The 27,839-nt window shown below is 31.2% G+C and overlaps 1 protein-coding gene, 1 long non-coding RNA gene and 1 pseudogene across 3 annotated transcripts; 1 reads left to right on the forward strand and 2 right to left on the reverse strand.

The window, feature by feature from the left end:
• Window positions 1-4,139: 4,139 nt before the first annotated feature.
• LOC102590981 (uncharacterized) lies at window positions 4,140-10,261 on the reverse strand. 2 transcript variants are annotated; one of them, XM_006365132.2, is made up of 10 exons: window positions 9,629-10,260; window positions 8,840-8,958; window positions 8,626-8,688; window positions 8,413-8,502; window positions 8,164-8,329; window positions 7,202-7,391; window positions 6,244-7,082; window positions 5,453-6,054; window positions 4,962-5,027; window positions 4,140-4,523 (listed from the first exon to the last, which is right to left on the reverse strand). In XM_006365132.2, the coding sequence occupies exons 1-8, from the start codon at window positions 10,196-10,198 to the stop codon at window positions 5,473-5,475; spliced, it is 2,619 nt and encodes an 872-aa protein (XP_006365194.1). In that variant the 5' UTR covers window positions 10,199-10,260; the 3' UTR covers window positions 4,140-4,523; window positions 4,962-5,027; window positions 5,453-5,472. The 2 variants fall into 2 exon arrangements, with proteins under 2 accessions (XP_006365194.1, XP_015159815.1); XM_015304329.1 differs by having other exon boundaries at window positions 4,962-6,054; window positions 9,629-10,261.
• Window positions 10,262-12,842: 2,581 nt separating this feature from the next.
• LOC102591879 (uncharacterized) lies at window positions 12,843-15,961 on the forward strand. The gene is made up of 3 exons (XR_368749.2): window positions 12,843-12,853; window positions 13,002-13,004; window positions 15,907-15,961. It is a non-coding gene; the product is annotated as an uncharacterized lncRNA (long non-coding RNA).
• On the reverse strand, window positions 13,881-19,726 carry LOC102591536 (TMV resistance protein N-like; annotated as a pseudogene).
• Between the last annotated feature and the right edge of the window lie 8,113 nt (window positions 19,727-27,839).

Consider the following 27,839-nt stretch of genomic DNA (forward strand, 5'->3'; position numbering starts at 1 on the left):
TCTTCTATCATTTATCTTTTGTTTATCTTTTTTTTTTTTGTTCTTAGTGTTAAGATTTTGATTTTCGTATCACGATATTTTATCAATAAATACTAATTGATACAATTCTAAGAGCGGAATAAGAAAAACAAAGATTTTTTAAAGAAAAAAGGATAGAAAGGTAGAATAAATGAAATCAAACACAATCAAATCTATTAAGTGAATTGACCTCATAAGAATATTCAAAGGGAATCTAACCTATTAAAAGGACCTCAAGGGAATTAGATTCTCATTCTTTTCATATTCAACATAATCAAAAGCTTCAACAAGCTCACAATGCTCTCAAAGAGTATTTAGTATTCAACAATCAAGGTATTCTAAGATCCTATTTGATATTGCTAATCAAAACTGTTTATTTTTAGAAGCATTTTAAAAAAATAGCTTTTCAGATAAGTGCTTTAGAAAAAAAAAAACAATTTGTGTTTGGCCAATTCATTTGAAAAGTGCTATTGATAAGCAATTTGTGTTTAACTAATATTTTTTAAAAGTTTTTTTAAAAGAGTTTTTGAGAGTCAAATTACGAAAAAAGGCACGTATCAATGTACTTTTAATATTAAAATTATTTTATAAAGAAAAACCATTTTAAATTTCTATTATAGAAAAATAATTAATTTTTTATTTTTATTAAATTAAAATGTACATTTCAAATTTTCAATCAATACTATACTTTATTCTGGGAGGGCTGGAATCTTTAATTATTTTTTTCTAATCTTGCAAAAATATTGTTGTTAACCGTAATAAAATAAAATATAAACGTAAAATAAAATAAAAGTTTGTTATATAAAATAAAGAATAAAATTTAAATGAAACTCAATATTAATAAGAGATATATTGGTAAATATGTATATATGGAAGCGATATGTTAGTCTTGAAAAAAAAAAAATTTCTGCTTCTCACTTTTTTTTAAAAACAGAAATTTTTAGCTTCTTACCAACAACAGAAAAACTTCTTTTGCTTCCATTTAAAAATAATTTTATTAATTTTCCAAACACTTAATTTTTCAAAATAAGTACTTTTTATCTCAAAATAAATGCTTTTGGCCTTCCAACAACAATGGAAAACAAGCTCTAAGTCATTTTGTAATTTGTAATTTTGGATAAGTTGAAAATAATTTCAGTCATGACAGATTATCCTCAAACATTTTAACTAATATTTAGCCAAAAAATTGATTAAGAAGAGCAAATGATAAAAATCTGACACCAAACTAGTTGAAAAGAGCAATAAATTAGCACCAAAACTGAACCAAACAACCACAAAAGCACAAAGCAATTTTCAGATTTTATATCACAAATGCAAAGAAAAAAACAAACATTATCTAGATAGGAAAAATTGAAACACCAGAAACCAATCTAGAGTACCTTGGAACTAATTAGATGATGTTGGAACAACAAGCCCAAATGTATCCTGCCAAATCCAAGTAGCCGAAATCTTTTCCCAAGATGCTAGAAAAAGTTTCGAATTTTCTGAACCAACATCTTGAGCCCTAGTGGCTCTGATACCATGAGAGTTAACAAAACTTCATATTTTATCATAGGGGAAATTATATAACTAAACTAACATTAAATAGATAATTATGCTACATGACTATAATTTTAATTAATTATAGAAAAGGGTTATTGTTTTAGAAAATGGTTATGATGGGTCTCACATTTTTATATTAGATCGTGTATATTTCTATTTCCCATTTATACAAATCTTTTCACACTTTCTCTCTAACCTACCCACTTAATTGACTCCTCAATTATGTTATTCTCCCATAAATCTCTCAACCAATTCAATTTTCAAAATTTTAAAATTTTGAATCAACCCTCATAATCTTGCAAAATCAGGTGATCTCCATTTAGTTTTTTTTTTTTAAAAAAATCTCATCAGTTTTTGATATTTTTTTGTATTTGTATAATTTTCTCAATTTTTTTTTGTTTTTTCATATTCCTATAGCCAAATCTTGATTCCTTGGGTACAATCATTCTAATCATGGAGGAGCAATGTTCATCAAAGAGAATCACTAGAAGTATACATTTGCATGCAACAAATTCGATTGGAAATCCATCTTTTACGTTGAGTTTAATTCAACATTTTGAAGCAATTGCATGTTCTATTACGAAATCTAATGATATTTGATTCAAACATTGCAAAGAAGAAGATGAGATCTAAGCTTCTCAATGACCCCATCAATACTGGGTTAAAATCTCCAAAGTAAAAAAGACAAGAGGAAAAAAGAGTTAATGTTACCGATTTGATGATTCCTATAAAAGAAACAAAAGTACAAGAATCATGATTATGTTGCAATGGATTAATTAACATGAATCATATGATTTTGAGGTATAGCCCTGTTTTCTCTTCTTTCTTTTGTATATCGATAATTTAAGTTGTATATGACATAATAAATGAATTGTAATTAAGAAAACTAGCATTTGTATATATTACATAATTAATAATCTGTTGTGTTATTGTTTATAGTTATACAAGTTCAATTGACATATACAAAACTATACAAGCAATCAAAAATTACTCAATTATATTCATTTATTGACTTAAAATATATAATGAATTGTATAAAATCTATCTAATATACAAAACAAACATTAACATATACAAACTGATACAAGTAATCAAAAATTACTCAATTATATACACTTGTTGACTTAAAATATATAACGACTTGTATAAAATCTATCTAATATACAAATCAAACAATAACATATGCAAAACTGATAAAAGTAACAGAAAAATTACTCAATTATTTACATTTGTTGACTTAAAATATATGACGACTTGTATAAATTCTATCTAATATACAAATCAAATAGTAACATATACAAAATTGATAAAGTAAGGAAAAAATTCATAAATCACAATATGTTTAGACACAAAATCACCCACGACTTGTATAAAATCTATCTAATATACAAATATAACCGTAACATATACAAATTGATACAAGTAACCAAAAAATACTCAATTATATACAATATGGTTAGACAAAATCACACACAAACAAACTTAGTCTGGAATTCTATGCAAATTATATACATCTACAAATTATTTTCAAACAAATCAACTACTTCATATCTTAATACCAGTCTAGCGGATCTTAATACAAATTAAACACGAATTAATCAAGAAATATATAAAAATACATATACATAGAAGAATATACTACTTGTAATGGATAGATTGTTGTGTTTATCTTTTTGTTGTTTAAGCCACAAAAAGAATCAATTGTTTCCGTTCTACTACTGAAGAAGCTTTGATTGAATGAAAACAATGAATACTCTGCGTTTCCTCATGAAGAAGAACACTTATTTTGGTAACGTATTCTAATTAAACTAAATGACCTTTACTTAAAGAATTATTTTCCTTAATTACCACATAATCAATTAGATATAATTAAATAAGATTTTGTATAATTAATTATAAAAAGGACGAATTATACAAATCAGAATCATAATAGCTATTTAAACTATAGCTATGATGCACAAATAGGCAAACTATATTTAATGAGGCCTATTATGTTTCCCACCGTAACTATTTATGAAGTTTTCCCTTTATTATATCAGCATTACATGTTCATATACACTAGCAAGAAACTCTATCAAAAGTAAGAAAATATTCTACAGATCTCTCCTATGATTCAACTAACTATATAAGGTACTACCTCTGTCCCAATTTATGTGACACATTTCGCTTTTCGAGAGTCAAACAGTTTAAGTTTGACCGAGAATTTGCTCATGAAATTTTCAATTTTTTAAAATGAAATTTATATATTTGTAAACTACACAAAAAGTACTATAAGTCTCAATAATTGATAATACAAAATATTTAAAAGATATAGGAAAAATTTACGATCAAAGATAGACATGTTTGAATCTCGACATCCGAAATGTGCCACATAAATTAGGACAGAGGAAGTAATATATTTACAATGTTCTGCACAACCTATGATGGTTGTGGTGCAGTGGTGGGAATGTTTCACCCTTAACCAGAGGTCTCGGGTTCGAGCCTTGGGTATGGAGAAAATCCTGTTGGGAGCGCTACCCTTGAATGGGCCCTGCAGTGCGCGATCCGGATTTAGTCATGGGCTCGGGGTGGGAAACCAAAATAAAAATAAAAATGAACTATATAAACTTGTAACACTTGTAAATGCATCTTACTATGATAAATTGTAGATTTACAAGCATTTTACTCTAATACAGTGTCTGTACAAAGAAACATGGATTGAAAACTGTACAAGTTTGTTTATTTTCTAATTTCTGTTTAGTTCTTCTTCTCTCTCTCTCTCTCTATATATATATATATACATGTATAGTTGTAAGCTGTTGCTTGCTTGATCTTTTCACCTGTCCTGCAGCTAACGTGACGATGTGTTTTTGATGCTATTATGCTAAAGTTGCCCAGAAACTTGTTACGCAGAGGCTAGTAGGAGTGCCAATCGTACGTGACCATGTCCAATCTGTATTTCCTGTCCGTCGCATTTCTGCCAACTAAAGTCATGGGATACAAGAGTTTAAAATACAAAACAACGTTAGTGATTTCTTCTAATTTGCTTAAACCATGAAAGACAAAGTTACTCAGTACCGGTGCTGGTAAAAGGTAACAAGTACCTAGTGAAATAGTATGGTTACTCAACTTTATATAGTGACTTTGTTGTTATAGTGTGTAAAGTAAAGTTGCTTTAGTTGACAAAAAATAATTTTGTTACTTGATCGTTGTAACGGATAAAGTTGAGTGACTATACGCATTCCAGTTAGTTCTTTGGCATCAATAATATGTTTTACTAGTAGCTTTGATAATGTCAGATTCTATCTGTTAAAAGAGAAATCAGTATTATGAGTAAATTTTTATAGCAATTCTGGGAAGTTTATGAAATGATAAAACTTTTCAAACCTCTAAACATTCAAGTAGAGTTCAAGTTTACATACTCTGCCATCTCTGAGCTCAAATATGACTGAATCTTCCGAAAAAGGAATCGGTCTTGTAAGTGCCACCTGTTTATAAACCAATGTATGACTATGACAATAGAGACTTTGTTGCATGGATAAGTATTCACTGCTGTTATGTTAGGCTTCATAAAGATGTGCTATACCAACGTAACTGCATCTAGGCGATGGCTCATATAGAATTTGTGGGTTCTGAAATATAGATTTTAGACTATGTATACCCGAAGCTCTAGGTTCTACAGAACTCGCTAACCCGTGGTTGGGTAGTTCATGTAACATAGCCCAAATACTGTTTAGTATTCAAAAAGGTGTGCCCATACCAATGTTTTACTTATTGGATTATAAGTCATTCGACTCATTCACATCCGGATCATGAATGTTTGGACTCAAAATTATGCAAAGGGATGGAGAGTCCGTATAACATAGTCCAAATATTCAAGAAGCAAGTAGAGGAATTGTAAATAAACACTAACCTTGGAGTCACAGTTTTTGTTTAAGGCTTTGGAGGTTTTTCTTCAATTTTCTCTAAACGATCTGCAAGATCATCGGAAGTACAAGTTTCTTTACGATCATGATTATCAGAGACATGTTTTTCATTTGCCATATATGGGAAGCCACAGCTTCTCCATTTCCATGTTCCATTGTCCAAGAACCTTAGATACACTTTTCCATCTGAACCTATTAAGAACAGATGAGCACCTGTGAAGCATGGTCCCGGTGAACCAACAAGAATGACACTTGGATCTGGTGTTCCGTGTTCTATCCAATTCCATCCGTTGGACGGATTCCAATTATATTCAACTAGTCCACCATCTGCCGAAAGCATGAAAAGAGAACCTTGCAGTGACAGTGAAGATAACCTCATTGCAGTTCCAGGAGATCTTGATAGAACCAAATGTTGAGATTGGTAATGCTCATGCCATAGTTCAGTAACTTTGTTATACTGGTATAAGCGTCCGTTCCTTCCAATGACAAACACCACGTTCTCTCGGAGCAGTTCCTGGTCAGCAATGCTTGCAATCTTTGTACTGGCTGGGTACCGACAATCTTTCCATTTGAACTTTCTCAGTGCAACCTAAGAAACAGGTTATGACACTTTAGCCTTCATTTTATCAATATTTAGACTGGAAGCTTAGAAATTTCAGGATATATAAGCTTAATACCACTCATTTTAGCCTTCATTTTATTAGGCTGAAAGCATTCTTCGTATACTCACCTTTTGAACCTCTAAACTAGAAAAGTGGACATAGTGTATGCTACTTACTGCAAATTGTAGCAATCTCCCACTTTTGCTTACAAAGAAAAGTGCATCTTCTTTTCTAGCATTTCGAGATTTCCCTGGTAGATCGTCCCACGGAGGACCTCCGATTACTTGCCTTCCTTTCTTCATAGCAGTGCAATTAATCCATGCTAGTTCAGCACTATCTCTTTCTCTGATGAGCAAACTCCGTTGCTCATCAACCAAAAACAAACTTCCATTATAGTTCCCAAGGGCACCTCTCATAGCTGTTGGATGATCATGCCTAAGCCAGAACCACACATTATCAGAATTTAGATACTCGAAAATCAGACCACCCTCCGTTATTAGGAAGAATGATTTTCCTTCATGCATCACCCTCAGATGGAAATTTTTGTTGATCCAGTTATCCGGGATATTGTAGTCTCCCTCGGGTTCAGCAGCTTTCCTAGCTGACATATCAATTGATATGTAACTGTATTGTTCTTTGCTTGTCCTTCTCCTTCTTGCTGTCGATGTCGTGAGATCAAGTTCATTGTTTTCATCTTTGATGCCTGCAATGCAATTCGACGGTCCATGTTCTTCAGTGCAATACTCTGCATTCCATCCTTCTGTTTCTGGGGCATCTACTAGAAACCATACATACTTCTGTGATGATCTTCTTCTGGCATTAATTTGATAGTTCGGTCCGGAACTCTCATCACCGAGACCGGATAGGCGAAGCTCTCCAAGCCTACCATCATCAAGTGGGAAAATAATTCTGCCAGGATGCAATTGCACTCCTGGAATTCCTCTTGCAGCCTTGGCATAAGGGGGATAAACATGATTGATCCAACTTTTTGTAGTATCATCCTCTTGGTCAATGCCTGTATTCATGTCAAAGATTCAATTTTTCGAGGCAGATTAATGGTTGAATACTGTATCTGTTGCTAAGTAATGAATTAACACATTTAAAAGGAGAAGAAGAGTTATGTCAAAAACATACCTGAATGATCTGGAATTCGATATTCGAAAATGTAACCAGCTGCAGTTGTAAGAAACAATGAGTTTGAATTTTCAGCCAAGTTTTCTTCAGAAAGGCATGTAATGGAAGACAGGACATGATCTTTTGGATTTCCATGATTAATCCATTTCCATTTCCTTTGTTGCGACCGTCTCTCTATTAAATATCCTCCCTTCATATGTTCAAAAATTTACAAGAAAAGGGAAGTCAAAACTATATGTGTTGCATAAAAAATAGATAGTGATGTTAAGAGATGGGAGTGTAGGCATGAAAGGAACCAGAAAACCACTTTGGTAGATCAAGTTTATCTAATAAATGGATTCTTGACTTAGGCGGAACATTAACTTACCCAGTGAAATCCCACTAAGTGGGATCTGGGAAGAGTAGAGTTTACGCATACCTTACCATTACCTCGTGGAGTTAGAGAGGCTGTTTCTGAAAGGATTCTTGACTTAGGTATATTACTAATTCACACCATACATTGATAAATTCAGGGGAAAATTGGAGGATCATGTAATTTCATCAAGCAATTTACTATAAAGTTGCAGTGATCTCATTTTAGCACTCTTCGAACAGTTTCCTATTTGTCCTTCCAGCAAGAGGGAAGTCTTTCGAGACATGAAGTCCTTGCATTATTTTATTATCAGCTGAAAAGTTTCTTTTACTTATGACTGTTAAGACCATGTATGGGGGTTAACACCTGCTCACTGGAACTTTTCAACGAGTCCTCCATCAGTAGTTGTGAATAGTTAACGTGTTCCACTTATTGAGCAAGGTTCTATGGCTGATACGTGACCCCTAGGGTGCTGAAGGCATCCTTATGGTAATCTCGTAGTTCCTACGGGGTAGAGATGATGGGATCAGTCCACTAAGTTTCCTTGCTTTTCTTAATACAGTGTTCTTTTTGTTAAACTATAGGTGATGGACTAAAAAGAGCTTTTTACCTTAGCCAAGAGAAACAAAGATTTTGAAATAGCTCCATTCACTCCTTTTAAACTGCATCCTAGAGATGGTTTCAGAGAAGTATCTTGATCAGAAGACTCTTTTTGTATATGCTTCTTCCATGATGGCCTTGAGCGCTGATCGTATTCATAAAGATCTCCTGCAGTACTGTTGAAAAAATGTTACATCAATTAGGCAAAGAATAAGAGTCATTTTAACCAAAAGAACTAGGATCCTTTTTGCTGTTTTACCTAATTGTAAAGACTACTTCTGATATAAATGTAGATGCATCCGCGATTGCTGCAACATTTGCTCCGGGAGGTTTTCCATGATTAGTCCACCTAATTGCATTTGAAAGCAGACATTGATGTGTGTTCTTTCTAATGATTTAAGCTTTTAGATGTGACGATCACACACTTCAACAAAGACGACCATAGTCAATCATATATATGAGTGGTTCTCACCTTATGAGATCAACCTCAGTGAGTTCTAATAAAGTTCCATTCTTTGTGAAGAAATATATTCTCCTGATGTTGATGGACAAATTCAAGGTGTTATTAGCTTAGCCTGGAGCTCACACAAGTCACAACTATCTGCAGTAACATAATTTAACTTTGTTTTTCCTCAAGAAAATCCTCAATATCGAAATAGTCAAGCGTACGAATATACTATACTCACTTCCTATCACTGGATACAACTCCTGACACAATCTGAATTAGTTCTGTTTCTTTACTTGTTTGATGATCACTTGCTGGTGTAATATTTATCCAAACTGGCTGATCATCACTTAGCTGCAACTGTGGGAAAATAACATAGCAACACCAAAGGTAAATAAACATGAGAATTATATAATCTGATACAATTCCAAGCAAGTTGGCTTCAACTATATGAATCCTCACTATCCATGTTGCTCCATTTAAAGACCGACACTACCATATTATAAAGGAGACAATTCCAAGCAAGTTGGCTTCAACTATATGAATCCTCACTATCCATGTTGCTCCATTTAAAGACCGACACTACCATATTATAAAGGAGATTCACAATCAGATATCCACTAAATTTTATACCAAATGAAGACAAACAGAAAATACTGATTGAGTGTTTTAATCTGATACTGCTATTACCATTACAACAACTAGAACAACAATGATTATGTCTCAATCCCAAGTAAGTTGGTGTCGGCTTACGTCGTCGCTCCATTTAAGCCCATCACACTCCAATATTATAAAATAAAAGAGAATTCTGATCCGATATTCACTAAAACTTATCAGATAGTTGAATAAAGAACAACCCGGTGCACAAAGCATCCCGTGTTGGCAGGGTTCGGGGAAGGAAATGTAGACAGCCTACCTAATGCAAGCATTAGTGACTTCTTCCATGGCTCGAACCCATTACTCTAAGGCACCCCTTATCAGATAGTTCAATGATTACCTTACACGTTTATATGAATGTTCAAAAGGTTACCTGATAGATATATCCTGATTCTGATAGAGCAAGAATTGTCTGATTGACCATGAAAACAGAAACTGCATACCCTGCTGATATTGACAAATCATGAGGTGCTACAACCCACTGCAATCCATTCCAAAATCTTTCATAGATTGATCCACTTACACCAGTGATCCAGATAGATGCTTCAGACATTTTTGTCAAAGAAACTCTTTTTCTCAAAGGAAGATAAGGATAAGAACTTCCCTCATCCTTAACTTTAGTAAAGATCTCATCTTTTTCAGGTTCTTGATTAGTCTGATCAATTCTATTGACTTTAGTACAGTTATCATTGAAACAAGACACTAAATCATAAGGCAAATCCACTTGTAACCAACTGTTGGATTGCTCATCATACTCCCAAAACTTGTTGGTTTTCAACTCAAATTTCCTCTGAGCTTGTCTTACATATTGTTGCACAAACCATGACTCTGACTCAGATTCTGAAATAGTCACACAGCCAAATAATGACAACATAATGAAAATCTTGATCAAGAACATGAGATAAAAACAGTACAACTTGAACAACATGGTTCTTGGAGACATAACATCATGAACAAGGTATGCACATACTTAAGTCCATATGGGGGCCATAGCAGAATAGACTTCACTTAAACCATTACATGTAAGTTATAGCCAATATTCTTCAAGATGGGTAGGCCAGGGGAGGTGGGGTGAGTAGGGTGGGGGGGGGTATGTGTTTGTGTATATAATTAAAAATATCAAGTAGCTTGAAACTGGTATATGACTATATGTATAGGTTCTTAAATTCTTAACTACCTATCTAGTTCAACCAATAGTTTTTTTTTGTCAATAAAAATGGTAATAGACTTTGTGATAGGATGGCTGTTATTTAACTTGTAATATAGCTTTGTATTGATATCCTTGTAATTGCTTCCTAACTTTATCAGGTGCTTTAATGCTTTTCTTACCTAAAATTGAGGACTTTCCATAGTTTTTAGATTGTGATGTTAATCTAATGAACGGTACAAAAATTACGAAAGATTAGAGCTTATCTAATAAAGACAAAAAAGAGTTTGGTACTAATTTTTTCTGACTGAGCAGAATTATTCGATATCTGTGCGGCTTGTGAAAGGTAATATGTATCTAAAGGAATAATTGAGATGCACATGAATTGACTCGAACACAACTATTTCATCCATAATTTTCATAAATCACATTTGTGAATATCTTATATACAATTTTGATTCTTGTGGACCTTATTTTATGGAATCTTTCAAGATTTAATAATTGAGGATCACTTTTGCCCCCACTATCTCTCACCCCTTACCCCACCCCCAAACCCCAACACACCTAAAAGTAGTAATATTTCATAAGTATCTAATTTTTTTTTGTTTTTCACTTGCTCTCTGGAAATCGTATTGGAGCCCCGACTATATTCAGATCAAGTACTGCAGGGTTCATTTGGGGGTGACCCTCCCAACAAGATTTTTTCCATATCTAAGGCTCGAACCCGAGTGAAGCAGTTTCGTCACTGCACCACAACCCATATTTTTAAGTATCTAATTTGTTGTTCTGTATAGGCAGTGTTTAGTTGGCACAATTGGTACCAACAGACAGGAATAAGATTCATACCCTTTTAGTCCTAGTATTTGGTTCTATTCCCTAGTGAAAGCCAATAACAAATTTTATGACTTTTTCCAAATGGACATGTTCATTTGAATAAAATCAATAGCACTAGATAATTTCTTTTCACCATCGAAGATCTAAAGAATAGAATTATTTAACAGGATACTAATGAAAGGAAATAGGTACCTATTGAATAGTTAAGGTGCCCAAATTGATTTGATAATTAAAAAAAGGGTGATGGGCTTCACATGAATTTGACTTTTTGTAAAATATTATAAATGATTCTTTTAGTAGTATATTATGAATCATGGAATCAATTTTTCTTCATTTTTAGTCAGTTTTATAAATTATTATTCCTTCATCAACACCTTTTGTACCCATAATTTCATTTTTGATTTACATTTTTTCATCAAGGAAATAATAGACTAAAGTTGGGTGAAAATTTGAAGCACAAAAGCAATTATGAAATTATTGAAAAAAAGTTTACTTCTCTAACCATTGGATTGTATTTTGTTAGTCAACTACTAATTTTGCGTCCACACGTAACAATATTGAACCCTTCTAAAGGAAATACGTACGACTAATGATTATAAAAATCTTAATATTTTGTAAGGAAACAACAAATGATATTATTAGGAACTAGTATTTATGTTGGTGCGTTGTGCGAATATTTTTAAATGCCATAATTTTAAATTAAATGTGATATTGCTTATGAAAGATTTAAATATATAACTTTTTTTAATTGACTGACGATAATGATAATGATTGATTTAAAAACTGTCATAGTTGTTAAATGAATTCTAAATTTTAACAAACTTGTAAGGTAACTATGTAAAAGTGAGTTAAAACGTACTGAAATTCAACATTATTAAAATTCGTTGTTTTTTTTTTTAGTTATATATCTATTAAAAAAGATTACCCCCCATTCCCTAACCCCCACACAAAAAAGATTCATAATTTTTTAAATTTTATTACTTATTTTACAATCAATATTTTATTTTTTAATTTGTTTTTTAGTTATCTTTTTTTTTAAAAAAATTACTCTCTTATCTCCAGAAGAATGGATTTGAAAGAAGCAATGATGAGTCAACTCTCTATGTAAAAAATCAAGGTAAAACTGATTTCTTGGTGATGTATCTTTATGTAGATGGTATGATCTTATATGAGCTCTTGTGAATCTCTTATTGCTTAATTTAAGTCTTTCATGACAAAATGTTTTGAAATGATAAACTTAGGGTTGTTGCATTATTTTTTTGGTCTTGGGATTAGTCAAAGTTTAGATGACATTTTGGTCTCGGAAAGAAAATATGCAACTTATCTTCTTAGGAGATTTAACATGTTGGGTTGTAAGATAGCTTATACATCAATGAATGTAAATGAGAAGTTCATATCTAATGATGATACATGTTTGACGGATGCTCGTTTCTTTAGAAGTATAGTTGGTGGTCTGAATTATTTGTCGCACACATGACCCAACATAGCATTTTCTATTAGTGTGATTTTCAGATTCATGCATAACCCAACAAAGCATCATTTTGGGGTAGTAAAACAGATTTTACGAGGAATTACTGATTTTGTAATTTGATATTCTTAAAAATCAGATTTTAGATTGTTTGGTTTCACTGACAATGATTGGGCTGGTTGTATGAAACATAGAAAAAGTACTTCCGGATATGCATTTTCTCTTGGTTCACTGACAAATTTTTTCGTGAAAACAAAGCAACTATTGTAATGACGAAAAATTCGACATTACTGATAGCAAGTGAAAGCATTATGTTGAAGCGTTGTGGCACAAATGAGCAAATTGTTGATATTCTAACCAAAGCATATCCAGTTGGAAAGTATAAGTACTTCATAAGAGTGACAAACTTTGAAGCAAGGGAGAGTGTTGATTAATGCTTCAAAATAATCGATTTTATTCCTAGTTTTTAGGTAGTAAAAAAAATAGTGTTGTTCAGTAATTTAACATGAAGTTGTTTGTTGTTTTCTAGTTGACAAGGTAGCGTTAATGAACATGTTTATCCACTCTCTTTTTTTAGTTGCTTATTTTTAGCCAATGTTAATTAATTGTAAGCCTATCTAATAGGCCATTACAGTAACTATTATTATAGTAAACAATAATATCTTATCTTTTGTTTTCTTGGTAGGTGCAAACATAAAACAAATAATTATACTTAATCCTAGTGCTAGATCGATAATTTACAGTGCCTCATATTCACAAACCACTTCTATCATCAAGTCGATTCGATATGAATGGAGATTATGCTTCTTCGGTAGAACTTGGTAGTGGGAGAGAAAATATTTGAACTCTACTAGTGGAAGTACGTTCGATTCCTGCAAATAATTCCCTTCTGGTCCGTGAAGATGGTAATTTTTATTATTTCATAACTAAACTTGGTATTCTGGTGTAAGAGAGGTATCGTGTTAGAGAGAGCATCAAAATGAACTAGTAGTAAGTTTTAAAACCACGGATCAGTTCTTTCATGAAGCTCTCTCTCAGGCCAAGAGTCGAATTGTTCTGTTACAAACAGAGGAAACAAGTGCCACTACAAGAAAATAGTTAATTACATGGGGATTTTCCTGGGGATTAGTATGAAAATTTGCAGGATAGAATCACCACTTATAAGTAATCAAAATATAGTTAATAAGACAACTCGTGTATTAGTTCATTTCGTCTTTGAGCAAAGAGGTTAAAAATCTAGCACTCAATATTTTGCAAGAAATCGAACTGTCATGAGTTAATACAGCAGAAAGTATCCTTCTGTCATTTATCTCATGTAATAGACAAGTTAACACAAAGACTCTTGACGTTTTTCGGTATTTGGGAACTCTTTAATACGACACTCTTTCTTTTTAGTTTGGGAGCTCTTTAACTTTAAAAGTGGTACACTTTCATAGAAATAAGAGTAGGATTAACTGCACCTTCACCTCGTAAGAGTAGCACCCCGACCTGAGAGTCGTGCACTCTTCATTGTATCTTTGCAGCTCGACAACTCCAACGTATCTCAAGACCTTCATATACATATCTATTTTGTCAGATAAAAAACAGCATAGATACAAGTAAATAAAACATAATAATAAAAGCTTGTGAGTTGCTGAACTAAGATAAAATCACACAACAATTAACGATTTATGTGGCCTAATCCAACGTCACATACTTGAGCAATTAGCAATATATACCTACCTATATTTGATCTAAAATCCCGGGCTTGTGGGAAAGAACTGCATTGGGATTGAAGATACCGGCACTTCTACTTGAGACCTTTGTTTCTTAGAAGAGGAGCAACTGGTCTCTTCATTTCTGCTCCTCCTTATCCCTATGCAAAGCTCAGATTCATCTTTATACAACAAACGAACTCCAAAAGCCTTCAATTCTCCAAAAAATAAACTAATAATCCCATAGTCATTTGGTTGTTTTCCATTTGCATTAGATGCATCCCATAAGTCAACAAGAGGTATCAAGAAGAAATGAATAGTACATTGTGCAGCACATTTTGAATGGTTGGATAAGGCAAGTTTCCAGGTCATCCCATCATCACATAATAACGGAATCAAGTGAGCTGTGATGTCAGTTAATTTGCCAGAGTAACATACAGCAAATCCCAAGAAGTTATCCGATACATACCAATTCTCAGGCAATGAGACTGATACACTTGTATCCAGCCCCTGATGGTGAAACCAACTTGGGATATGCTTTGCCCAACTCGTAAACACTCTTAGTGACAAGGAATGTGAATCAGAGATTTCATGCTGCAATGATGAGATATTCTGAAACAACGAATCACAGATCGAATCATTGCTCCAATCTGCTTTAATTGTATCTAATTGCTGTGGAAATTCTGGCAGCTGCGTAAGCTTCTTGCAATCTGATAAGTCTAAGAACCGAAGAGAACCAAGCCGGACTATGCTTCGAGGCAAATACTCAAAATTATTTCCACAGAGATGCAACTTTTTCAAAGAGGATACAATGTCTTTGAAAAATCCTCCATCTATTAAATTGCAGTAACTGAGATCCAACGTATCCAAGTATTGCATCCCCATGAGACCTGGCAGCTCTTTGAGCCTCGTGCAATTTAATAAGTACAAGGATCGAAGAGCACTGAGTTGGGCTATTCTTCGAGGCAAATACTCAAAATTATTTCCACAGAGATTCAACTCTTTCAAAGAGGATAAGCATCCAATGTCTTCCGGAAGTCCTCCATCTATTAAATTGTAGTAACTGAGATCCAATTCTTCTAATGAGAGTAACCCTTCATTCACCTGAGGGAACACAAAGTACACTCTATCTTCTGATTCTTCTTTTGCAAAAGTCAATAATTTAAGCTTGTTCAACCGGATGATGGAAGACGGAGGTCGTGAGATTAGAGTATAGCTAGCATTAAGCTCCACCAATTTTTCTAAATCACCTATCTCTTCTGGCATGCTTCAAGTTTCGAGCAATGTGACACAATTAGCTTCACCAAACCTTTCAACTTACGAATGCTACTAGGAAGAGATACAAGGTTATTCATAAAATGAAAATCTAGCTCTGTAAGATTAGCTCGGAGAATAGATAATGGCAGTTCCCTTATCCCAGAGCATGACATCCTAATCTTTAACTCCGGCTTCATTATTCCGAGGATTTCTGGAAATTTCTCTAAACTAGAGCAGTGTAGTAGCTCCAGAGATTCAAGAGATTCCACATTAACATATGGAAACCTCAAAAGGCTTTCACACTCATACAAATGTAACTCAATGAGTTTTCTGGAATATCTCAGGGAATGGTGAACCTCTTCAAGACTCGTACATTGACCTAGATTCAAATACTCCAAATTTGGCATCCCCTCGAAATCTGGTGTTCTCTTCAGGTTTTTAGAGCCCCTTAGATCTAGCCTCCGTAGAAACGACAATTGCTGATATTCAAAACATAGAAAGAATGATGAAAAACTTGTGAAATTAGAAATTGTTTATTCTAGGACGAGACAAAATAGAAAGTATCTCAAATAGAACAGTACCTTAGTTTCATTCCATAAATGATGCAACGAACTTTGCTGGAGATCAAGATGAACAATCCTTCTGGGACTAAAATTTTCTGGCAATAACTTCCAAGGATAGTTATACCAGACAAACCAACACAAGGTATTCGGTAAGTACTCAATCGAGTCATTTTGTGAATCACTTTGGATACAATCGCCCACATAATGTATGTATAATATCCTAAGCCTTTGCATATTTTTTATTGCCTCTTTGTTAAAACATATTTTTTCGTAATAATTAAACCAGATTGCTTCCACTGTCATGCTCCCCTATAAAAAGATCACGAGTCAACATAACATATCAATATATATGTCTTTGGAATATGAGTACTATTATTGTTTAGACTACTCACCGTATTGTCCACCATCACTTTCGCGAAATCTTCAACATCCCATAGTCTGCTACGTTCACCTGGATGCTTTTGCATTTTCACTATGTATTTACCCATATCTTCAATCAAGTCATGCATTTCAATCGTATCATCTTTAGAGATGAACACAAGAGATTTGTCAATTAGGACATTCAATCCGTATTCAGCTCCAAAATCACAGCTCTCAACGATTTGCATGACTTTTGTTCTTTTTTCTCTACGGAAGAAACATGCAATATCTAGGAATATCTCTTTCTCTTCGGGCTCCAACCCATCAAAACTTATTTTGAGTTTTTCAATAATTTCTGAATTGGAATTTTTCTTTATTTGGTCTACTGTTCTTCTCCACTGGGTTAGACCTTTCTTATGCAACAAAGAACCCCACACCTTGAGGGCTAAAGGAAGGCCTTTAGCGTGATTTACTACCTCCAACGAGAACTTCTTAAAACACACATCTGGAATTTCTTTTTTGAAAGCATGTTGATTGAACAATTGCATAGCTTCATTATCCGGTAGTGTAGGCACTTCGTATATTGCATTATCTTTCTCTATCAAATGTCTATTTCTAGTTGTTACAATAACTCTGCTACCCTTACCAAACCAACAAAGATCACCTGCTAAATACTCCAAATGATCACAATGATCTATGTCATCAAGCACAATCAACACCTTCATAGAAGAAAGTTTGCTCGAAATCATACACTTCCCATCATACTTATTATTGACGTAATCATCTTTTTTTCTTAAAAGTTCAGATAGAAGGATATTTTGTAAAGAATGGAGTTGATTCTTTCTTGCATTTTCTTTAATATCCGCAAGAAAACAAGCAGCTTTAAATTGATAAGATAGAGTATCAAAGATGACTTTTGCTATTGTCGTTTTACCGACTCTGTCTATTCCCCAGATCCCTAAAATCCGAACATCATTGATTTCTATTTGAAGTTGAGATTTTAGTTTCTCTAAATGAGCATTTATTCCCACAACATCTTGCAAAAAAGATAAAGAAAGAGTACTTTTGCAAAATTTGGAAGAGATGTAGTCAACGATCTGCTGAATTTTCTCTGATTCAATCCTACATAAATAAGAGATGATTGTAGAAAATGTGAGGAAGTCAAGTATTAGTAAGTATTTCATATTTTTAATGTTCAAGAGCATATTAAATAGAAAACAGTATTGTTCAGGGTAATAGAAACATATTGTTAAGTTTTTTGACTAAAAACAATTACTCCCCTGTGAGGTTGTGACTTAGAGCCTGCTTGGATGGGCTTTTAAGCTGGTCAAACTGACTTAAAAGTCAGTTTTTGAATTATTAGAATGTTTGACAATTGTCAAAGTAACTTATTTTAAGTCAAAAATGACTTATTTTAAGCCAAAAGTTAAAAGCTAGGTGAGGGGTGTTTTTTTTTAAACTTAAAAGCCCTTTTATGTTGACCAAGTATATTACTTTTTTGCCCTTAATTCTTTTATACAATTCCCAAATTGCCCATATTGAATTAACCCTAACATCTCTTTCCTATTATTATTATTTATTTATTTATTTTTTTTTCTTCTGAAATATGAATTTATATTCCTCTTATAAGTAATTTGTGGTGGTAAAGAAGTATGTGAATGATAGACAATTATTATTACTTATGAATTAAATTAAAATAAATCTTAAATCTTTCGAGTGATCTATTCAAATTATATATTTTAAAATCTAAAATAAGTTGCACATATAAGATTAACTTAAATAATAAATTTATATTCCTCTTATAAATAATTTGTGATGATAAAGAAATGTGTGAATGATAGACAATTATTATTACTTATGAATTAAATTAAAATAAATCTTAAATCTTTCGAGTGATCTATTCAAATTATATATTTTAAAATCTAAAATAAGTTGCACATATAAGATTAACTTAAATAATAAATTTATATTCCTCTTATAAATAATTTGTGATGATAAAGAAATGTGTGAATGATAGACAATTATTATTACTTATGAATAGGAACATATTATCACTTATGGATGTAAAATATAAATTAATTTTGTTTTAATTTTTTTAAAGTATAAAAACCTTGAATTAATCAACTTTTTATCATTTTAACAGCTTTAAGGTATTTCAGACATTTTGATAAAAAAAAATGTTTACCAGCACTTATTTGCCAAACACATCAACAACTTTTTTTTCAACTGTAACACTTTTATCCAAACAAATAACTACTTATTTTAAAAATAAGTTCCAGCACTTTAAAAAGTTACTTTTTTTAAGTCAATCCAAACGGGCTCTTATTTTCATTTTTAGTAAATTCAAAAAAGAATGACACATTTCTATATTAAGTTACAATTTAACTATAAAATATCTATTTTACCTTTAATAAAATAATTTATAGCCACACAAATTTCTATCATTCATTTTGGACCACAAATTTTAAAAATCTTCCTTTTTTTTTTAAAACTCCGTACCAAAACAAACTACCTCACATAGAATAGAACAGAGTATGTGTTTAGTTTCAACTCACCCGTCACGAATATCATATCCTTTTAAATTTGCAGCTACAGTTAGGGAAGTTCTCCATCCTTGCACCTTCTGCATCCCATCAATATCATCTTTATACTTCAATTCATGTTGGGCAAATGCTATTGCAAAGCTTTCACTTTGGTTTCAAACATGTGATGGATCCACATCATAGAAGATCGGTATGACTGTTTGTCCATTTTTTTCCTCTCCTTGCATTCCATGATCTTCACTAATTCATTCAAGCACCACCTTGATTTAGCATAATTTCTTGAGAAAACGATGAGTGCAACTTGAGACTTTTCGATAGCTTTCAAGAGTTCTTGTGGGATGGAATCGCCTTGCTCTAGCCTTTTATCATCTTGAAAGGTGAATATTCCCCTATTTTTCAAACCTTCGTACAAGTGACCTGTAAATGTTTTCTGAGTGTCTTCACCTCTAAAACTTAGAAAAACATCATACTTCCATCAAGGACAGTACTGTGAATCAATTGCAAAAGAAAATGATGATGCCATGGATTCGATTAATTTGTTGAAATTTGAGAAGAAAGATAAGAACTGTGGGGATATATAATATTGGACAACAACTATGAGAAGTTTCTAGGAAGATGGCTCTACTCCAATTGTATTGAATTGTTGCTACGGGGTCCATAGTAATAATATCGATTTTTATATATACATACATATATATATATATATATTCTATATATATATATATAAGCCATAATGTAACTATCATTGTAACTATCTTGTTAGCTTTCAACCAAAAGCTAACAAGATTTTTAGTTACATATTTATTATTTAGTTAAATAATAAATATGTCATTGTATGAGCTATTTATTACTCATTCCTTTTGAATTTGTTAATCTGATTTTGATCTGACACATAGTTTACGAAAGTAAATTAGATTTTGAGAAAAAACATTAAGTGATACTTGAAGTTGTCCAAGATTTTAAAAAAGACAGCTTAACTTTGCGTGCGTCCTATTACCCCACAAAACATTCAAAATCACAATAAATACACATTTTTTACACAATATTTCCACTTTGGACAAAAATATCCTTCGAATGTGCAATTTCTTAAAAACAAAAAGTCAGATCCATTATTGATGTATTGAAGGATGCTTTGGTAATTTCCTATGATGAATTCGTTTTGTTTGTTTCTTTTAAATTTATTTTACTATACTAAATAATTGTATAAAATATTATGAATCACGATAATTAATTACTTAAATATTTAAAAGATATAAAAATATATAAAAGATCTGATTGACTCTTCAAATTTTACCGGTGACACATAAATTGGGACAAATGAAATAATATATATTATTTAAAAATTACTTACAAGGTACAATATTTTAAAGACAAAAAAAATTGATTGAATCTCAAAAAAAATAGATACACGAGCAAGATAGGAGAGTGGAAAACGAAAAAGGGAGATCAAATGTGAACCAAATTTGTCTATGTATCCTAGTTAGATACATGCGAATCAACTTGGATATAATGTATCTAGAACAAATTAATAAACATAATTTTGATCCCATAATCTCGAAATACATGTATTTTGATGGTATCTGAACACACCAAAATCTGATCAGATTCATAATATTACAACATATCTAAATAATTAGCTCATGCATGAGCTAAGATTTTGCATTATAAACATTTCTTTTAGAATAGTATATATCCTCTAGAAGTGGTTGAAACATAATTGCATAGTATATATATATATATATTTCTATTACTATACTATAAGAGGGAATACTATATATGTGATACAAGTAGGAGGTCAACATGCCTGCCTGTCCACCTAGGGATAATTTTGGTACTTTTGGATATTTTATGATTCAATGTCACTGTGCGCACCAAACGACCCCTTATTCTATTTCCACTTTGGACAAAAATATCCTCCCAATATGCATATTTTTTTAAACAAAAAGTGGGACCCATTATTGATGTATTGAAGGATGCTTTGGTAATTTCCTATGATGCGTTTCTTTTAAATTTATTTTACTATACTAAATAATTGTATAAAATATTATGAATCACGATAATTAATTACTTAAATATTTAAAAGATATAAAAATATATAAAAGATCTGATTGACTCTTCAAATTTTACCGGTGACACATAAATTGGGACAAATGAAATAATATATATTATTTGAAAATTACTTAGAAAGTACAATAATTTACAGTAATTAACAATAGAATATTTTAAAGACAAAAAAAATTGATTGAATCTCGAAATTTTATTAGTACCACATAAATTGAGAAAGAAGAAATAACCTTTATTATTTCAAAATTACGTAAAAGATATTACAAATCATACAACAATAATTAGCAATTTAGAATGTTAAAAGACATAAATTTTTTTTTACCATAGTTAACAATAATTAAAAATTTAAACTATTTTAAATTAATATTAAAGTTTGATTAACTCTTTAATTTTGTCTTTGTCACATAAATTGAAACAAAAAATGATACATATTGGGCCCGTGCTAGCACGGGCTACGATGTCTAGTATATATATATTTAAAACATATAACTTTGATTAGTTTTTAATTATTGGCATAGCCGAATAACCGAATCAAAAAACCAAATCATAAAGAGAAAAATCAAATCAAACCAAATTTATTTTGCTTTGGATTGAGCTACACTTTTTCAAAATCAAAAATAAAAAAATCCAAATCGAATAGTACAAGATCAAACCGAATAACCGAATGCACACCCACTTATAGACTCACTCTAAGAAAAATTGGACCATATCCCTGGTTTTTGATTGGTTATTATCTTGGGGAAATTTTTAATTCAGTACTTCCTTGTCCCAATTTATATGTTTTCCTTTTTAGTCAATTTTTTAAATATGACACATTTTTATATTTAGTAACAATTTAATTTTAAAATATCTATTTTCTCCTAATGAAATAATTTATAGTCACACAAACATTTATCATTTATTTTAAACCATAAATTTCAAAAGTGTTTCTTTGTTTCTTCGAGTATTGCATACCGATGTTGTTTTGTGATTCTATTAGGTAGTTTTTCCTACCATTTTTTATGAGTTGTTATCTTCGACCAAAATGAATGGATGAAGTCAAGTCGTAATGTCAGTGACAAAGTAATTGTCCTTTTTATTTCTTTGCATCTTTATCTGCTTGTACTTTTAGTGTTCCGTTGTGTACATATTATACTACATTGGAGTTTTCAATAAATTTTCTACTTGCTTCTTTTACGGTTCATATTATTGCTTTTTTGATTGATATTTATATTCAATACAATGAAGTCTAATCATAACGATTTGTTAGTCATACTGATTTTGCTAGGATATTACCTTATAGTTTCAATTAAACAAGGCGCACAATTTGTTAGGTAAAGTTTCATTTTATAACATTCTATTTAGATTTTTTTTTTATCAATTTAATCTATTTCCAACTGAGAAATATTTTGATCCTAAGATGAGTGGTGTGATATTTCAGGTTCAAATTTTATCATAGGCAATAACCAATAGGTGATTTAGTTTCTTTTGCTAAAATCGTGATGAAAAGAGTTACTCAAATAACAATACCAATAAAATAATCAAGATAATAACACTATTATCATAAAATTTTAAAAGAAATGAAAAAATATTTAAAATATTTTATTGGATGAAGATTTTTAAAAATCAAAATAATAACACCACATAAGTAAATATAATTTTCTCGTAAGCAAGCCTCGTTCCTTCTTCTTCACCATTACCAACAATGATTATGTAACAAAAGTTGTTGAAGCTGCTACTTGCAATGTTTTCACGTTGGATAACTCAAGGTGTTGTAAGGGTCATGTTATTCTTGTAAACATCCAGCGGAGTTTGATGAAATTCTCATTGGTATGATAGTATATAAAATTGCATATTATTGGATATGAGTGTATAAATATCACTTAAATTTTTGTATAATATTATATATTGAGTGTAAAATATTGTGTATCAAGTTTTTCAATATTGACATAATTTCAAAAAAGTATAATTACCTAATTTACATTGCAAAAATATAACACAAAACTTGCATTACGAATCTTTAACCTAAAACATAATCAAGTATACAATATTATACATCAGGTGTACAAAAATATAAAAAAAACTCTTATACTTTCTTTTTCACAAAAATGTTTAAAAACTTGATATACAATATTATACAACAAATATATAATATTATACAAAATTGTAAGAGACATTTATACACTCATATACAATAATATACAATATACTATTATACATTGTTATATCCCATTATAATCGGGTCAAAATAGTGTACAACATTTTGGTGATTTTCAAATTAATAACTAATTTAAGAAGTCACCACCTAATTATTATGGTGAATTAGGGCACCTAAAACGATTAAAGTTATTGTCTAAAGTTAACTTCATTTTAAGGTCTACTAAGCATGAGATTTTAGGTAAGGGTTCAATTAATCTAAAGGAAAGGGTAAGACATCCTTTAAGATCCATTAAAAATGGTTAACCAGTCGAACTTAAATTAATTAATTAGGCTAAGGTGAAAGATGAGAAAATTATTTGTAAAAGCTAAGTTTTAAAACCTTTAGAATCTATAATCGAAAGGATATTTCTTGTGAAAAATTATATTGTTAGAAACGTACAAAAAGTGAAGTAGATTTTGTAAACATAAAACTTCTTTATTGGGAAAACAAATGATGCCGAGATGAGCTGCATTTTGGATAGCCAAATTGGCTGAATTAATTGAGAAGAATTGCACTTTGTTTGGGCTATTATTAGGCCAAATTTTGAGTTGCGTTTTGTATACCCAAATAGGCTGAATTGTTGAAATATGTGGGCCTTTTCCTCTTCAAATTAAATTTTTTGAGCTTCTAACTTAATAACTAATATAATATACATTATGTTAATAATTTAGAAAGTAAGAAACTTGAAATAAAGTAACGACAATAAGTAATAGTAATGATGTTGATAAAAAATGTAATTTTAAAATAGTGATAATAATAAAATGATGATAATCATAAAAAATAATAAAGGTTATAATAATAATAGTAATGAATTATATAGTATTCGACTTATTAGTAATTTAGAAGCTCAACGAAATAAATTAGAAGAAAAGAGGGACATAATTGGATGTCAACATACATCATTATACAAAAAAATTGAACTCGTCTTCTGATCCCTTGAATCTAAGCACCAGATTCATCAAAAACATTTTAAAAACTACACCAAATCACCTAAGAATTTGGATTTAGGCTTCTCAATACATAATCAATCTTTTACAATAATCCTACTCAGAGCAAAGTGTAAGCGTCTAAAGTTTCAATCCCGAAATACAGTAAACAGGAAAAGAAAAATAGCAAGCAAACAATAATATTTGTATTTGAATTAATGCGAAGGTTACAATCTTTATAAAAATCTCTTAAAAAAGATATGTAATCCCCTGATTCTTCTCTCCACAGATGTTCTTGATTTGGTGGAATACTTGCGGCTCAATACTTGGAGCGAAGACTTCTTTGTATGCAACTATGTATTTCTTTGTGTATGTATGTGTGTCTCTTCTGGTCTTACGAAGACCTCTTTATATAGGCTTGAGATAGGGCGTTAGGGGTATTTTGGTCCAAGCAATTTTGACCCTTGGGCCTGAAGAACATGAGTTGGGCTCATCTTGTCAATTTAATGGACTGGACCAAATGTTATTTGGACTTGATTAAGTCATATCATTTTGACTTAAATATTAATCCGACTTTATTAACCAGTAATTTGACTTGGTCAACGTATCATGAATTTAAGATTTAATCCAAATTTAGTATGGATTTATCAATAAGACTTCACTGTCTACACAAAGCTTATTTGTGAAATTTATTTTTTAAAACTTCGAGTTACAACAATGACAACCTATAAAGTTATTGCACAAATTGAGAACTTCCAAAAGTTTTAAATTTTCTAGAGATTCAGAAATTGAACCCTTTAGTTCTCCATGGAGTTAGAGAACAGCAACTACAAATTTGACTTTTTGCTAGTGAAATAATTATATATTGCAAGGTTATGTGCTACCAATTTCTTCATGAAAAGGGAAGAAATTGGTGTGATTGAGTTGTTGGGCTAATATTGAAAAATAAGTTTTCATTTAATTTATGTAGAAATTTAGACAAATTAGGTAAGAAACTAGAAAGTAAAACCTGAGCCAACTTTGGTAGGATTGTTATCATAGAGAGCAATGACGGAGGCAGGATTTCCATAAAAAAAATAAGTAAGCACATTAATAGTATTCACATATAAACGGATCAAATCAAATATAAGCAACTAAATAAGATTCAAATTTATATCAACACGAAAAATAAAACATAGGAAGTTAAAAAATCATATTACGATTTTTTTTCTAGCCCTGTTGAGTATGGAAACAATGAAACTGAGGCTAGGGAAAAGAATAGGCAACATCAGCAAACTAAAATATGAAAAAGAGAGGTTGCTACACGGACTTAAACTCATGAAGTTGAGGAGTTTTGTCAAAATCGTGAACCCACTTTACCACTAAATCAAGCCTTTGACTATGCTGAAGGGGTTCATCATTTGGTATATAACCGTATATCACTAAATCGATCTTATATATACAATGTAATTTTCCGATGAAGGGGATTCAGATGAACCCCTGGGTTCCAGGTAGCTCCGCCCCTGAATTAGAGAGCGTAATTATCTCATAAATATTTTTATAAAAAATATATATGAAAGTTTTGTATACTATTATATATATACCAACGGTAAATTATTATATATCGAATTGTGTTTTAGACCAAATTTTTTTTTTATAATGTAAGTTTTAAGGTACATTAATTATTACCACATAAATTAGGTAATTGTACTTTTATGAAGTATTTCCTTTTCTAAATTTACTTTGACAAGTAAAGCTGAATAGTCCCACATGCATAAAATAAAGTCTCTATCTGTTATGAGAATAGCAAAGTCTTTGACTATATTAACAAAAATATAGAGCCACACACATATATATATACATACGTATAATAAACTGCTTACTATTCCAAAACAAAGGAGCTTCTGACTTAAAACATCAGTCATCATTCAACACTATTAAACCTAAGTTGTTTGGACTCGAGTATAGGTGTCTGAAACGGATGCAGATCTAGAAATTTGATCCTTTAGAATTTGAATTTTAAGATTTAAGAGTGTGAGTTCAATTAAAAATAATTTAAATATATAAGAAATCACTCAGGAGATTGGATAGACTGATTTGCATGTAAGATCAAAGTGGACAATGCTTACCATGCTGAACTGTTAGCCTTATTGCATGACCTGACTCTTGCAAAAGAGAAAAAATTTAACCATATTCTGGTGTGAACGGACTCACTGATATTACTAAACTCTTTAAATAATGACAACACATATTTGTGTTGATGGCAGGTTTTGATCGAGCATTTGGGAGTATGGATGCACTTTAATTATGAATAAAATCCTTCCATTCTAAGCAAAAATAAAAATAAAAGTCAACGGTGAATTACAATGCTTATGAAGAGTAGAACAAAGAAACTTGGGAGTGGTTGAGATGAAAGTTGTTGAGAATACAATTAACTAATAAAAATATGTTCTCTAACAACTTAAGCTTTAAGATGAGATGGTCACATGTACACTTTAACATGGTATTAGAGCAAACAGTGGTCCTGTGATTGAATCTCACCGTCACCCATATCAAAAAGAATTTCCACATGCTTGATTGTCTATGAAAAAAAATCAGGCCCGCACATGAGGGTCGTGTTGTGAATATAATTAACTAATAAAAATGTGTTTTCTCTAACTGCTTAAACTTTTAGCTGAGATGGTCAGATACTTTTAACAAAAATACGTATGGTTGCATATTGAATCAGTTCCATACTCCTTTCAATAATGGTTCATCATGCTCTAGTAAATCTGATAGTTGCTTCATATGTCTTGATACGATGAATCTTCTATTTGAAGTAATGTCTTAATTCTTTGATACATTTCTTGACCCAATTATAATATATACCACCATATTTGAATGGTGTAAGAATTGTAATGATTAAATCAAATTTACTTGTTATAATTGATCATTCTTGCTTCCTAATGTTAAGCTATTTTAATCCTCTTGATAGTTTTTCTTGTGCTTATGTGGTGATATATATACATCTAGTTTTTGAATGCAATTTTGGTTTCTAATATATAATATGTAATAAAGATATTTGCTATAAATGATGCCAATAATTTGAACTCCCCTTAGATCTTCCTTTTTTGATTTTGAAAAATAATAATCTCTTTCCATTATAAATATTCACTCAATATCTTTTTTTCTTTTACAGTTAACAAATCTTCATCCACGTACAATCTTCACAATTTTTTTAGATGTAATGCATATTTTGGCTTCCTTTCAACTCACAATTGTAATAGGTATCACATATACCAAACATAAAAATCATTTTATGTTTGCTATGGAGCTTTTGATTTGTATAATTCACTACAAACATCTAATTTTATACAAATTGTTCAGTTTTGTATAAATTCATTTATACATTGTAATTTGTATAATAAGATTTGTATTTGTATAATTATAAGTGTATAGGACGAAAATATATGTATTTGTATTTGTATATACACTTTTCTCTCGCTTTATACAAACACAAACGCATTTTATACATTTTATACCGAAATGTATAAAATGGCTAATTGTATACCGAAAATGACTAATTGTATA

This window comes from Solanum tuberosum, unplaced genomic scaffold (assembly GCF_000226075.1).
Source record: "Solanum tuberosum cultivar DM 1-3 516 R44 unplaced genomic scaffold, SolTub_3.0 scf00538, whole genome shotgun sequence".
In the NCBI taxonomy this organism is placed as follows: Eukaryota; Viridiplantae; Streptophyta; class Magnoliopsida; order Solanales; family Solanaceae; genus Solanum; species Solanum tuberosum.

What these genes read in the sequence shown, in the direction of transcription:
- LOC102590981 (XM_015304329.1), bottom strand. Translation starts at nt 10,198, where the DNA reads ATGTCTCCAAGAACCATGTTGTTCAAGTTGTACTGTTTTTATCTCATG. An exon ending in AATCAGGATATATCTATCAG is followed by an intron (nt 8,959 to 9,628) that starts GTAACCTTTTGA and finishes ATTTTCCCACAG; the next exon opens with TTGCAGCTAAGTGATGATCA. An exon ending in ACTGAGGTTGATCTCATAAG is followed by an intron (nt 8,503 to 8,625) that starts GTGAGAACCACT and finishes AAATGCAATTAG; the next exon opens with GTGGACTAATCATGGAAAAC.